Source organism: Coccinella septempunctata, chromosome 2 (assembly GCF_907165205.1).
Source record: "Coccinella septempunctata chromosome 2, icCocSept1.1, whole genome shotgun sequence".
Lineage (NCBI taxonomy): Eukaryota > Metazoa > Arthropoda > Insecta > Coleoptera > Coccinellidae > Coccinella > Coccinella septempunctata.
Window position 1 is genome coordinate 13056839 of NC_058190.1, and position 16689 is coordinate 13073527.

At 33.6% G+C, this 16689-nt stretch overlaps 1 protein-coding gene across 9 annotated transcripts in view; it reads left to right on the forward strand.

Annotated features, from left to right (window-relative positions):
- LOC123308818 (transcription factor HNF-4 homolog) overlaps nucleotides 1–16689 on the forward strand; it is a 107135-nt gene that overhangs the window by 59983 nt on the left and 30463 nt on the right. Inside the window, exon 1 of one of the 9 annotated variants that reach the window (XM_044891681.1) lies at nucleotides 10799–10950. The exons of the other annotated variants lie outside the window; for them this stretch is intronic. Within the exon in view, the coding sequence (XP_044747616.1) occupies nucleotides 10899–10950 (52 nt within the window). The 5' untranslated portion in view covers nucleotides 10799–10898. Of the gene's footprint in view, nucleotides 1–10798; nucleotides 10951–16689 lie in introns of those variants that run through there. 9 annotated transcript variants of the gene reach the window in all.

Below are 16689 nucleotides of genomic sequence, written 5' to 3' on the forward strand. Positions count from 1 at the left end.
TTTTAGCAAACGTATTCGTTTTGAATGCTATTAGAATTGTTTCCTTAGCTTTTCGAGATCGTAGAACTTTAATTCAATTGTTCGAATGAAGAACATTCAAAGTGCCCAGTTCCTTCATTTATATGTGCATAAGTTGAATTTTCATTATAACTGTCTCATATAATATGGAAATGTACCTTTATGAAATGTAATTCTTTAAATCGAGAAAGGGATACGAAAAAAACTAATCTGATAATATTTTATTCAAGAAAACAATAATGAAATGAAATAAATATTCTGTTTGTATTGTAGTGGTGAACATAGAATACGTAATAATTTTTTACTGATGAATAATTCGTGGATAGTGTATGTGAATCTCAAAAATCGAGCATGTTTTGACAGCACGAACTCATTTTTAGGTCTTGTTTATTTGGCAAACAAATTCAAGATAAAATAATGATTGTTTGGTACATATTTGACAAGGAAAGGAGATATAATTTGCAATCTTTTCAGCCTACTGATCAGTGCCCACATGGGTTTCTTCGATAGAAAAATCTTCAGAACTTGTCATTTTTATTTTTCATCGCAAGCAATTCTTTTACCTTCAAATAATATTTATGAACTACTAGTCTTTCATTAAATCACTATTAACTTGATATCTGGACATCCTGGGTGTTCCATCTAAGACCCTATAGTGACTTCCCGGAACACCTCGAAAGATTTTGTTTGGGGGACACCTTTTGACGTATATTGGAGGCTTGAACGAGCAACTCTCTTAGAGAGGCCGCTTGAACCCCTCAAAATTGAATAGGGAAGGGGGGTTGAGTGATATTTCATTCGAAAGCTCTTGGAAGCCTCTTTACAGCGGTGTACATATGAAAACGTAATTTTGATGAACAGTTTTCGCTAAAAAATTTCTACCTCAAATGAGCCACCTTGAATATTTTGATTATTTTTACAATGTTCGATAAGTAAAGAGACTTCCAAGACCTTTCAAATGAAGTATCACCCAACCCCTCTCCCCCATTCAATTTTGAGAAGTTGAAGCGCCCCCTCTTAGGGGGTTCAAGCCTCAAATTTACGTCAAAAGATGTCCCCTAAACAAAATCATTCGAGGTGTTCCGGGAAATTTTCCCAATCACTATGGGATAAGAAATATACGGGGAAGCTAGTGTGAGATGGAACACCCTGTCTTCTTTTGAATCTACTAGTTGACGTTTCCACATTAATCATTCATTCATCATTGCTGCATCCCGCTAACGGGAATAAATCTACAAAAAGACAAAAAAAAACGGTGCGACCAGACTTATACTTTCTTAGGGCTAATTCCCACTGTGTGCCCAACTTCTGTGATTGAAGAGACCCAACCGTGACCTACAGATCCTTGCACACCCCGGGCATGGATAGTCACCAACCAGATCTGGCCGCCGCTGTATACTTCTCGAGTATCCATTATAACTGTGCACCAAAGACCTCCACTGTGACCTTTCTAACGCTAGTTGTTCCCAGTTATGATTAGCATTAATTGATTTTAGGGATTGATGAAGTATATCCTTAAACCGCTTATACTGGCCTCCTGGTTTTCGGGCTCCCTCTGCCAATTCGCCATGAAGAGCTATTTTGGGGAGTCTTGTGTCTTGCATCCTCAGAATGTGGCCGCTCCATCTGAGTCGGGCCCTCGTTACTTGAGTCTCAATTGCTGTACAACTCGCGCGTTGCAAGACTTCTGCATTCGAAACTTTGTGGAACCATCTTATGTGCATTATCTGTCTTAGATGACGTTGTTGCGTTTGTTCAAGCTGTTTAATATGTCGCCTGTAGGGCGTCCAGCATTTGATTCCGTAAAAAAGCGTTGGGAGGAATACTGCTTTGTAAAAAGCTGTCTTAGTCTTCAGATTGTGGTCGTGATTTTGAAACACTCTGTCCTGTTGATACGGTTGTGTATTTCCGTGTCTAGTTTAGCCCTAGTATTTATGAAGCTTCCTAAGTATTCGAACTGCTCGACCTGTTCTAGAGTTTCGTTCTCCAGGCTGATATCTGTTTGAAGACTTTCTGACGGACTTATTAGGATTTTGGTTTTATCGATATTGAGTCCAGGGCCTAAAGCTCCGAATATATGTTTACAGGTGTCCAACATTATCTATAGATCTTCTGAGCTGCTAGCGATAAGTGCGCAGTCGTCTGCTTATTGAAGTTCCGTGATAAACTTTGTACGGGTTTTTGCTGTGAGGCGCTTCAGGTTGAATAGGCATTCATCAAATCTGAATCTTATTCCAACACTTGTTACAGGCATACTCATGTCAGAAATTATCGAGGCAGCTACGGCGAAAATATTGAACAGTAAAGGCACTTACACGCAGCCTTGTTTTATTCCAGAGTTTGTTGGTATGAAGGCTTTCACACACTGCTAAGAATTTTTCGGGTACTCCAAGGCGTCCCATGATTTTCCATAGCGCTCTCCGATTCACCGAGTCGAAGGCCTTACTTAAATCGATGTAGGCTTCATAGATCCTTGATTGTTGTTCACGAGCCTTCTCTTGCAGCTGTCGCAGTGTAAAAATTAGGTCCACCGTATCTCGATTTGGTCGAAAGCCGCACTGGGATTCACTAGTATTGTTAGATTATCAGAAGAACGGCAATATTCAGATCCGACAGTAAAGAGTCTATATCGCTATTCATCGTCAGTGTATCCGCCCCATTGCCCACCCTTTGCTTTTGTTCGCGAGTGGAATTCTCTTACAAATCTCGATGGTAGACTGACATGGTGACGTCTTATATCTGTGCTTGGGAAAATTGAAGTACCTGAAGCATCTCGTATGTCTTTGACGAACAGTTCCAGTGGCGAAGTTTTGTCTGAGTAAACGTGATTGTTACAGTTTTACCACCAATGGATGATGTGACCACGAGCCTCCGTATTCCAATTGAGGGCTCTGTAGGCATCGTCATTGGGTTGGACCGTTGGTCTAGGTGGAAACGAAACATAGACTGAAGAGAAAATTAATGAACGTTAGACCTTGACAAAAAATTATTGAAATTGATGAATACTTGCTGCACGATCAACCAGAAGATGTTTTTATAATCGTTATGTAATCGGAAACAGATTTCTGAGATGATACAGAAATATGCCTCTCCAGGAAACATATCCTCAACTTTTGAAGAGCAATTTATTTCGAGATAATTTCGAACCTACGAAGTTACTGCCAAAACCTGTCTAAAAGCAATCAAAACCATTAGACAACAGGTGATGGCCCACAAAATAACATAACGATTACGTCAAAAGAAGCGGGATTCCGCCTTACCGATTCGCGTGAAAACGTAGCCGTCCAAAGTCCGATTGAAATTGTCCAGAAATTTCTATTTTAGAACGGACTACTCACTTCGAGATTCTATCTCTGAGATGTTGCCGAGGTTCGTCGATTGAGCACAACAAACCGGTGTTATGTAAACACCACATTCTGGACCTGAAACGTGATTCACTGACAGGGATCTCCGGAAAAGAGTTTCCTTACGTCATTGGTACAAAGTCCTCCGCGGGGATCCGAAGAGTAAAGTCCCTCTAGTTCTCGGCCGACACCGACGATACAGACGGTTTGTAGCCGTTAAATGCGAACGATGTTTTGTTTGCTATTCCGTATGATTACCAGGAATTTTTGAGTATCTCTGATTTATACGTTGCAACTTGAAATAACTTAATATCGAATGTGAGTAATCTAACTCATAGTGAATAAACAAATTAAAATCAAGAACTTTTGTTTGTTCCTTTCAGTAGTGTTTTTTCAAAACCATATATTTGGAAAAGTATTACATTAAAGTTACTAAGACAATACGTACTTTATTTTCCACTCACCTGATCACCTATGAAACTAGAACTTGATCAAATTTAAGAGATTCCTTAATTGAATTCATTACAATTGCTCAGTAAATTCTTGGAAAATAACGAAATTACACGGGATTGTTTTATTTGAAAGAAAGAAAGAGGTCAACAAAAATGAAAATAAAGCAAGCATTAAAATAATGTGAAGTCACAGAAAAATTTGAAAACTAATTCTAATATAACGTTTTAAGTTCTTGAAAAATTTCAAAATCATAATATACGAATCATTTCCCAGTCGCAGAATTTTTTTTTTCAGAATATTCATTCTTATTTTCTATAATGATGCATTCAATAGAAAATTCTCAACAAAACGTCTTATCGGTACTTAACAACTAGTTACTGAATTTCAATTCAATTGGATCGGTATTCATCAAAAATTAAAAATATGTCCAAATGCCTATAATTCCCAAAAAACAATGCGGCACTCTGGACGCCTTACAATTTGCGTGAGACATCCTGTACTTGGTCGCAGTTCTTCGGTTCTTACGTAAAAGTTAAGATACAAGATGTTCACTTTTTCCTCAAATATTGAAAGATTTTAGATATCTTGCATGAAAACTTCATTTTCCAATGCTCTTCAATCATATTGAAAATAGGTAAATGTATTTGGAAGTAAAAAGAAACCATTGAAATGTATTTTTGATCAAATATTATACGTGACACGAATATCTGACAATCAATCTACAAGCACCACGAAATGCTATACAAATCTTTATCAAGTATAAATATCTACCTTATGGGTAAGTTTAATAATTTTCTTGAAACAGGGAAATGCGCTCAACCTCAATCTTGATGAACTATTTCTTTGGCAAAAATCCATTTGATGGATACCGATGTGAATATCTTTTTTCAGTTATTATATAGGATATTTCTAAATCGTCGCGAAAAATTTCAAAGGGTGATTTTTCTGCCAAAATCAAGAAGAGTCTTCAATATAACTTTTTGTTCAAAACCCCTTCCCCTCCAGCCTTTTGAAGATATGACAAAATAACAGACTTTATGTAGTGTGTTTATCATTCCCTATTTCAATCATTATTTAATTTCCTATTGTGATATTCCGAAAACTGGAAAAATAAAACTAAATGTTATTAAGAAGCATCTTGACTTTACAAGGCATTGTACCATGTGTACCCAACAAACTGTGATTCCATATAATTTTTTTTTTGTGATCAAAGGAACAATTTCATGAAAAAACACAAGACAAGTAAAACTTACAGATTGAATTTTCTTTTTCAAAAAAACTTTTGCTTTTTTCACCCTCTTGTGACATGAAATTTTTGTTTAAAATAACCATAGAAAACTGTCAGTTTTCTATCATTATTCATTTGTTAAACTTTATTCTTTGAAGGTTTCTTTTCCCAGAGATATTTAATAAAATTGGTTATTTTGCTCTCAATTGAAATGATTTCAATTTGGGAAGCAAGGGGTTTTAAACAAAACGTTATAAAAAAAACAACCTTAATTTTGGCTTAAATAATTAGGCTCTCAAATATTTCGCATTAATTTAGAAACAACCTGTGTACATTTTTCATACATGTAACGTGAACATACTTTTCAACCTTATGATATGTGCCCATTGTATTTTTCCGAATGAAAACCAATATTCATCATTGGATACCACACATAAATCATGAAATATAAAATCAAAGCATTAATGAATAATTTCATTATGTAATGATGAATAATATTCATGAATTGAAGTTTAAGTTTGACCTCTAGATGTTGTTGAAAGCAATATCCTGAAGAAATAATGATGTCTATCGAAAATTAAATTTCATGATACTATAACATTGACTGAAAATAAATAGTAAAGCAGGCAAATATTTTGATATCTTCTCAGCCAGATTTTCTGAATATCAACACTATCTTAATTTTAATATTTCATGGAAGATAATAATAGTTGGCAATTATTCTGCATAAACGTTTAAAAAATTGCATTTCTTCGAAAGGTTTTTTATTTTCGAGAAAATTATCATAAACAGATATAAACAACTTGTATCTGCCTGTATTCCCACAGCCTGTGATAACTCAACACTCGTCACTGAAAATAGTATAAATAGGTAATGTTCTCTCGATAATAAATCAGAAGAGAATACTGAGATTGTTGCTAGGCATGAATTTCAGAGATTCCTAACGATTTATGGACTGTATTTCCATGAATGTCTGTCTGATGTATTTGTAGGTATAAACATAGAACTGAGTTCTTAAAAAATTACACAAATTCGACCTATAATACTAGAACAGCAAATACATATTAACTTTCCATATCATCGTTTGTCTCTTTCTGAAAAAAATTCATCCTACACTCGATCCTACATGTGTGTTAGGATCTTCAGTAAATTACCTTATGATCTTAAAATAATCAGTAATCACAAACAGTTCAAAGTTAGAACCAAGAAATTTTTAGTAGAGCTAGAGCCCTATTGTTTGGAAGACTATTAAGGTGCAAATTGATTGTTTTTTTTCTTGTAATAATTTAGGGCACTATTTCATTTTGTGGTTTCCTATGTGGGAATATAATTTGAAATAAAGACGTTTATCTATCTATCTATTCCGAGATCTATTCTCAGTAAAATATTCTGTTGTGCTTTGAATGAACCAATCACTGATGCATGAGGAATTGTAGGTAGTCGAACCTTCTTCGATATTAATATTTCAGGTCATATAAAATAGCATTATCTTGAATATGAAATTTATAGTTTTCGAGAATCATTGCTTTCCCACTCAAATTTGAATACAAAAGGTCATTACGAATATTATTATTGTTTTAGTTCATACATCACTTTATTGGCTTCGTTTATATTGAAATGGACGACAAGGGAAAAAACAATGATCGATTATTCATTGATGTAAAACAAAAGTCACAGAACATTCTGATTCGAAAATCCTGGAATTCGGAAATCTACACTTTGACTATTAGGTACAATCATTCATGAAGACCCTGTACTCAGTCTGGAATGCTAATTAAATATATAGGGAATGTGTAAAATGTTGATAGATGTTTCACGATCTAAATTTTTTGCAACGAAACCAGTAATAACTATATATAGTTTTCTTTTTTGTCAAGTTACCCATATATTATAATTCACCAATGATATATTAATGGCTTTAGTCGTAAGAAGTCTCGTATATGGTTCAAAAATAATTTCGTTTATTGAATACTAATATTAATTGCTCAATTATATCTGACTTGAAATTCGCTTGACAAAAGATGTAGGATCCTAGGCAACATAGGATCAAAAAAAAGTGGCGACCGATAGCCATTTCAACCGACAAGGTTAAAATTTTCAGCAATATTGGAGTCAACCCTCCTCGGCCTTCTCTGACAAGCTGCCCTCGACCATAAACTAACGATAACTGACAAATATTTTGTAAGAATATAATAACATGCGTTCAAGAAAATTCGTCGTCAAGTGGGCTTGAAATGTTGAAGGTTGATATTTTGTGCCTAAACGTATCGCTCAGCTAGTTAACATACATTATGACATAATATCTAGCGTTATTTTCGACATGAAAACTTCTTAGGATAAATTCCTAGCTGATTCAAGCAACATTTGAAAAGCTTGCTCGATAATTTCACCAAATACAAAAGGAAATCACAAAATATTATTGAAGGACTGAGGAGCTTCGCGTCACGTTAAAGAACTGAATATCAACCTTCAAAATTTCACAGCCTACTTGACGACGAATTTTTTTGAACGCACGTTATTATGATTTATCGGTGTAATACTCAATGTTGTACTATATTGTTCACCTCCTGAATGGTAGAAAATTTGCCGCATGTTGTTGATATCATACAAGGCATGATATCACATTTCATGACAGTAAAATTACATATAAGTATATTCGCACAAAAAGAAATCTGAATGTGTTGAATCATCAATTCTTGGAGGCTTATTAGGAGAGCAATGTTTGTAGATTGCAGACTGAATAAACTTCTATACAGATATGTACCTAGTGGCATTGGCGAAATGTGAAAACCCCTCTGTTTTGCTGGTATTGTGACAGATATCAGAAGAGTCAATATTCCTTTGGTTTCCTGTACTTAGTAGTCATGAATATATTATATTATAGGATCACGATAATTTTGACAAGAGAACTCTCATTTTCATAGGATTTTTGTTTGATAAGTAAACATTTACAAAAAATTATTTTTTCTCGAATAAGTGGAAAATAATACTGAACAAAACTGATATCTAGTGATAATAATTCTACCACTCTGAATATGGGTGTCATAACATATCGGTTCTCTTGAAAACATTTGTAAGGTACACTAGGTTACTAGGTACACTATTGTGTAGTCATCAATCACTCCTATCAGTAGAAAATACAGATGAAGGTATAACCGCACAAGATCGTGCGAAATTAAAAAATGAAATCTTCATTGTATACAATCGGACAATCGACAAGAATAAGCAATATTATTATTCACATATTTTGTACAACCACTATTTCTCAAAGTATGCATTTCAGGACCGTGACACCCAAAAATAAGGAAACCATTCTGAGTGTATGATGCCATTCTAACTCTCCCTGTATAGTACCGTTTAATTTCGAGAAAAATTTGGAAATATTCCACATGCTGGTTATTTACCCAATATCAGTTAGCCTCAAAACGAAAAATTTCGAAATGCTATCCGGCTGAGTTCTTATCTTAAGCCCTGAGGTCAATAAATTTATCGTTGTGAATAATAAAAATGAAAACTGGAATCCTTTCGAATCGGGAAATACGAGTTATCATCTTGAAATGTCTATAATGATATAAGATAAGCGAAAACTTATGCTACAAAAATACTTACTCACAAAATCATCTTTCACGTGAATATTTGCTGATACATGAACAACACGGTTATGTTATTCCATGGAATGTAGCAATATTTGTGTGTAGTATTCCTTCGATTGATGATTCATACCCAATAATTATGTTGGTAAGATAATAAAGAACATGCTAATGAGAAGATTCAGTATTTTGCCGACCGACCTATAAAACATTTTTTGCAGATTCTTGAAGATGATATTTTAACCATAATTTATGTTGAATTTCGTTCGATTAAGGATAATGAAGGAATACGAATAGAATAGTCTGATAATGTCTTCACTGCTACTTTGGAGTGAAATCCACCAATATACAAACATTGAACCTCATCATAGGTACTTTGCAATAAAACAAAAATTTCTATAATTCATTTTTAATCGTAAAAATTGACATCATTTGGTACCAGAAGTGGAAAGCGCTTGGCAAGGAATTGGGAATTCATTATTTTCATTTCTTGGAAGTACGAATTGGTAAGGGTTAGGGATTTCTTCATATAGTATTTCGATGAGCTCTTGTTCATCTTCTAACCAAATGCTACAAAAGTTCCAGAGATATGAACATTGAAGGTACAAAACTGCCAGTACTCATGCTCACCATTTCTAGGTATTCTTCCAGTATGCTGTTGAGGAATTAGACTGTAAACTATCTACAAAACACCTTTCCATACTCAAAGTGCATATGGGTAGATAGAATTTGAATATAATTGCCCAGTTAAACATTTTTGCTAAGCGATTAAAGGAGCTGTAGCATGAACCAGTGAGAATACGAGTGGAGTAGAATATTCTATTATCAGTAATACCACTAGTCAAGTGAATGAATTTTCGCGATAAGTCGACTTAGTTCATAACGAGACTGAGTGGAGAATGCACTAAAAACTCCTCAACTGTACACGAAAAATTGCGTAATTAAAAATAGAAAAACGAGATCGGGTATCATTCTAAAAAGTAGTGAATTCCGAAGATATGAGTTTTGTCCGGTATTTTAACTGGCCCTGAATTTCCTCTTACATCATAATATCTATACACATGCCAGTAAATAAAATGAGTTTCATATTTATACATTACAATACTTGAAGATGGCATTGTAGAAGCAAAATACATATATTGGTTTACAAATTTTACAATAGTTTATTTATTCACTTTAATTCACGTTGATTAGTCTATATAGTCCATTTATTATTTTTAATATCCAATACTTATTCAAATTGCCCTGAGTGTAATATAGATAATTTTCACGCTGTTAATTCGAATATGATTGAGAGAGCTTCAACAAAGTCCCTCCTCATATATCGATTCATTTGATCTTTCAATATGATCTTATGATTAAGTGAAGGATAACGAAATAATTACGTGTCTTTAAAAAAATTGTTTTCTTCAAATTATACTGGCTTTAGTAATTAACGTTAGCCTTCTTTGTCAGTCGCCACTTTTTTGATTATGAACATATTCGAACATGTTTTTCATGTATATCTCACGTGAATCATAAAAAAGTGTTAAGAAAAAGTTTCCTACCAGGAAACATAAAATATATATCTCAGGATTTATAACGATATCATTATGTATACTTATCGTCTGTAATGTCAATTTGAAACAATTATCTGCCAATTTGTAGGACATATCCTCTAGGTAATTTATGGAATTAATAACTAAAACCAATCTAACACTAAATGGTTATTGATGGATGCACAAGTGAGTTAAGGTGCCGAACAAGAAGAAAAAAAATGAGGAAAGTACTGGCGTGAAGTCGGAATCGCTTATACATACATATTTAAACTGTTTGGAATATGAACAATGTACTCCCAATAATATGCTTCTTGAATAGGCTCCTTCAAGCCCTGAAAGTAGAACCAACTATTGAATTATATCAATCCAGTTGTCAAACAGGACTCGACAATATTATAATCTTATCTTCAACTTTGCCGATGGGATACCATTTCTTTTCTGCTGTTATCAACGAAGCGGACTTAATTGATAGTTTACATTTCCTAGACACCATTTTATCGTCATATCAATATTTAAGGTGGCCTTATCCTCAGTTAAATTTTGTATTATTTTTCATGGTGAATGTTTTCTCTGTTCATTCTTCAGCCGCACTTCATATACTGATTTTCAACTCAAGAAGGAAATATAAGAAAGAAGAAGTGCCAATGAAAGTAGTGAAGTAGAAAGACAGAACGACAAATTAATCACTGATTTGGGAACTCCGTACGTTTGTGTCTTCAGAGTGAAAATGAGAATAGTGGAAAAGTTATGTGTCTGCAATTATTTTCAGTGCGAAATTGGTAAGTCTTATCAGGATGTGGAAATTACTGAATAAATTTTTCGCTACTTACTTCGGTGTCTTTTTCAATTCAGTAGAGTCTTTCTACGAACTCAAGAAATCATCATTACAAACACTACTATAATAATTATAGGAAATTCATAAATCAATAAATCCATAGCTACACTGAAAAAGTAAAAACTCGAATTCGATATGTTCAACCATTTCAATCCTATATAAGTATGTAGGTTTATTAAAAAAGGTTAATATACCTTTTGTAGAAAAAGATCTATATCCATTTGTGGCATAAAAAGTTGTGGTTTCCATTCAAGAATCTCAACGATACTATTTCTCTGAAATAATAACATCATACAGAGTGTCCCAAAACTAGTGAATCAAACGTCACACCACGGATAGAGTAGACCAAAAATTATCGAATGACACCAACATTAGTTCAACGAAAATGTACCGTTTCCAAAATAATCAGAATTTTATTAAAATACCTAAAGTTGCCGATTTTCGAACTATTTTTCTTAATCATAGGACCAGTTTGTGAAAAAGGATATCGATTTTAAATTATATTGAACTAAGATTATTGTTTTATCTCACCTTATTGAAATTATTTCAAGTAGTAAATCGATAACCTAAGTCAATGTAAATTAAAACAATCGTTTTTTCTACATGATTTTTATTACTCAGAATAATCCTCCTCTATAGGGGTGATAATATGGGAGAAAAACTCTACCTTCAATCACAAATTAGCCTTGTGATTGAAAAAATTGTTCGAAAATCGGCAACTTTAGGTTAGGTTTTTTCAGAAACGGTACATTTTCGCTCAACTAATGTTGGTGTCATTCGATAGTATTTGATCTACTCTATCGTGATGTGACGTTTGATTCACTAGTTTTGGGACACCCTGTATATATGATATAAAAACTTCTGTTGCATGTCAGGACGAAACTTCCCCCTAATTTGTGTCTTTCTTCTCGATTTTGGTGCTGAATCAATATTTCCTCAGTCAATCTGCAAAGTTTCACTATGCCTTATGTGCAAACTTGTAATATAGGACCTTGGTTTCCGTTTCCTCTTTTCATTTGAAACTGAAAATTCTCAGCTTACTCTGACCATTATTTCCAATTGTAACAAATGTTTTCCAGTTCCAAGAACAAATATTCTATCGAATTGGCGTGTGTTCTAAATTTGGTCTGGTCGTAGCGTTCTAGAGATTTTTAGACGATTTTTTAATCTTTAGTGCTCGGGTTGCATGTTTGGTTAGCTTTTATGGGGATATACCGAGCGTTTTCTCTACATTTCTATTCTATTCGAAAAGAAGCCGCTTGGTCGCTCTTATACTCTATCCATAGTCATTCGAAGAACGTGGAGTACGATTGACAATAGATATTATTTTATTATGTTCCTTTGATTTCGATGTTTAGCCGCTCACTTCCAGGTTATTCATCTAATAGTTATGTAAAACTGACAACAGGTCCAATAATCCCTTTACACAACCTGCAACTAATAGAATTGGAAAAAATGTCAGTGATACAAATTAAACGAAAGCTCTTGAAGAATCGCGTCCTAAACACCCTCAAGGACGTCAGGTGAATTATTATGGCTACAATTAATTTATATCTAATAGATAATTTTCGAAAAGAATCATCAGCAGAAATTATCAGAATTCTCATGCACGTGCTCGATTCACTCTAGAGCATTTCAATAATGAGAAACATCTGAAAAGTAATTGAAAGAAGAACAGCTGTACGTATACTAGACAATGTGTAGTTTCATACTTAATTAGAATTCAGTTGCGTATGTATTCATATTAGCAACGCTGTATTATAATAATTTTAAACTATTGGATATATAGGGTGTGTCTTTGACTCGTACAAATATTTTAACAGTAGATTTTTGAGCTCAAAAGAAACACAGTTTTGCCATACCATTTTTTTCGATTCGGCCTTGATAAAAAGATATAGCCATTTTATGTTTTCATAATGAGCTATGCCACCCCTGGAAAAACAAAATTACCTTCAGAATGACTAGCTTAATCTATGGCACAACACATCTGTGAATTTTTTTAACCAAATGTAGCCAATTTTTCAATTTCGCAGATACTTTTTAATTCTTGAATATCAAAATTCTCGAAAACGGCGCATTATACGAGAAAATATTAAGGATACTTTTATTTTATAAAACGTTCAAATATTCATTAGATAGCGTCCCACTCAGTTTCAAGAGTTGGGTGGTTTGAATTTTTGGTATTTTTATGGTACGTAATGGTCATAATGGGAAAACTGGAAGACGTGGGTGATATCTTTTGTTCGAAAAAGATTAATCAAAAACTATATTCCGAAATTCATTTCATTCGATAAAATCGTTCGTGAGATAGAACAAAATTTTTTATGGTTTTTCAACACCCTGTACCTTTTAAACCGAGCCGAGTCAGAAAAAATGGCAGAGAAAAAAAGTATTTTTTTTACCTCAAGTATCTACTGTTAAAATATTCGTACGAGTCAAAAACTCACTCTCTATAGGTCATACTGTTGAATTCTCATTTGACATAGACTTAGAAGTAGAATTATATTTTATATACCTAATGCCGTACTCAAGCATCAGTTTTCTTGAATATTGATGTAATAAAATGTAGAAATTTCTACAACCCCTATTTACTATTATTCCTACAGCCAGTCAGAGAAATCCTGCATTTTCATGACTGAGATTTCCGTAATCAAATCAATGTATTAATTTCACGAGTCTTTCATCGTTATGTAAAAAGTTTTTATTCAATTAAAATGTATGCCAATATATACTGTATGCAATAAGAAATCGTTAAAATATTGTATAATCGATAAGGATATATGTATGATATACGCCGATATGGACAATATTTATAGTACCTATATTTATAAAATATTCACGAACGTAACGATCAGAATCGAACTAACCATAATGTAGATAGCGACCATAATTTTGGTCCTGTTCGAACTCATCAGAGCAACACGACTCCCACCTCGATGAAAACTGGTGGAAATCTCGTTTCTTTTTTTTATCGACATAAAAAATATGCTCCCATGGGGCACAAATAATCTATGGCAGATTTAACCTCTGTGAATCAGGAAGATGCAACAGACTGCAACTCATTCCTCAAGCTTCAGAGGAAATGAGTTATCATCATGCTGAAGCGTTTATTGGTCCGGATAGTCCAACAATCAGAGTTTTCAATTCCTTCGTGACGCAACAAAATAACAGCTAGATGGAACAGAAAGTTGAGTCTGTGCAACTCATATAGGACGATCTGTGGACCTCCTGAAAACACACTATTTGAGATCTACATGTGGATTGTAGCTACAGACTTAGAACTCACTTACACAAACTCAACTCGTCAACAAAATATTGTGAGAGTTTTACTTGGAGAAGCACGAAACCACGGAGCATATCTTTTGTGATTGCCTTGCGGTCGACAGGCAGACTTGGATCCTTTGGTTTTCTAAAGCTGAATCTAGGGGAATTCACTCTCCCTCTGACATTGTCTCTTTTTTCAAGACGATGAGACTTGAGTCAAAGAGCTATACTCTTCACTGAAAAAAAAATATAATAACAGTAGTGAGAAAATTCATATACTATATGCCTCAACAAAACTTTTTACTTCCCATAATTCGTCTTGGTTTACAACGATTTGGTTCATTATGGCTGTATGATATATCTCTTTATACCAGAAATAAAACCGTCTTACAAAAACTATCCTAGTGATTAGACTATAAGAGTCTTTCAAGATTTATAACCGTTATTGAATTATTTGTCTACAGTTGTAAACTTATTAATTGCTCCAGTATCTCAGTAAAAGAACCGCAGTAATACAGTATAACTTTCGTTCGTAGCACGGTCTCACTACCTTAGTAATTTATACAACTGGTTTTGTAACTTAATTTCACTACCTTAGTAAACTTTTATAACTGACTTTGAATCTTTTTTCAACTCCCTTACATTACTTCATTTCATTGCCGTAGTAAGCTTCTATAACTACGTTTGCAATTCCGTTTTACTATATTAGTAAACTTATCTAGCCGCCCTAGTAAACCCATATATGATTATCTTTTTCAAGCTCTTTGACCAGACTAATTGAATTATTTTATTACCACACTACAAAATGGGCCAACGTTGCTATATATTTCCGGCCAGAAGAATGGACGAATCAATTACTACATTTTTGATATGTTGCACTCAGATGAGCGTGTAACTTAACAAAAATAAATAGCAATGAATTGGTTCATTTTTTCTGACATGTTGGTTAAGTCTGTATTATAGCAGTAGAAAAAATCAATAAAACTTACAAATCATGGTATCTTTCAAATGGATTCAGACAACCATATAATTGAAATGCTCATGAACACTCATTTACCTACACCTACAGGTGTATTGATTTCTTTAGTAAATTGTAACGCACTGAATTCACAATGTCATATAAGATTAAAAATGATTCAACTGCATCATTTTGAAATTAAGACATGAAATGGTCTGGTATTTGGGTAAATATATATATATAAACAATAGTATCACATTATAGCACTTTATTGTTCATAATTATAATTTTGTTTTGAACTGTTACATACACATCAGTCCTAAAGTCGAAGCCAATACTCAAAATCCATCAAAGACAAAAAACATGTTCTTCATGAAAAAATAAAAAATATCCATGAACATATAATAAAAATGAGATCGTAATGATTTATATAACATAAAAAATAAATATTTATCCAGGAACTTTTGTACCTACTGTTAATAGCAATCACATACGAAATGAAAATAAAACTTCCACCCTTCAGAAATTATGAATCAATAATATACGCATTCGTTCAAGAAGTTATACGAGTCGCAAAATTATTACCATTAGACTCGCCATTAGATTGACTTCATTTGAACATGAATGTTGAACTTTCTAATCGCAGATTTCGTAACATTTTTTTGAAAACCATTCTTGGTCCAATTTTTGGTAAGATTTCTTTGAGGGTATCATCATCATCATACATCAACTGGATATTTGAATAATCGATACTTTCATCTGAAACGAAAAATGAATGTAGTCGAAAAAGCTTGCCTTCTGCCGCCATATCCGCCATATTGGAAAAAGTGCTTCACGAATTTACGCGTTTTGCAAACACTTTTCACACGACCAATATATTTCTGCAACGAGTTATCAGATTCTAAAAATTACATTCAAGTTGATATCTAATCTGTTATTCGCGAGAAAATCCAAAACCAGGAAGAAAAATTATATATGATTCTATAAGTCAATTGGGTCTACAAGAAATGGATAAAATAAAAAATAAAATCATCGTAAACTTAAACTCAAAAGAAAAAGTTGAAAAACATATATTGGCCATCATTTTTCCAAAATGGCGCCCTGAAAGCGCGAATCGAAAAAATTACGGAGTGACAAAGTTTTGAGCATTGGATAGCATAGATAACTCCATATTTCAACCAAAAAGGTTAATCTAAGAGCCCACGTTCTGATGTACTGAATAAGGGTTGAATGGGTGATGCTATAAATAATTTACAAAAATGTAACTTACCACTCAATTTTTGTATGTAGTCCCCTAAACCCCAACTTTGAATAAATTTACAAAGCGTGCTGGACTCTCCATTGAGACACTATACGATCTATGATTGGAAATTTCACTTTTACACTTTCAATTTTAATCCACCTTCAATTTTAATATTTACTCTAACGACGCGTAACCAATACCTGTAACTATCGCCGAAT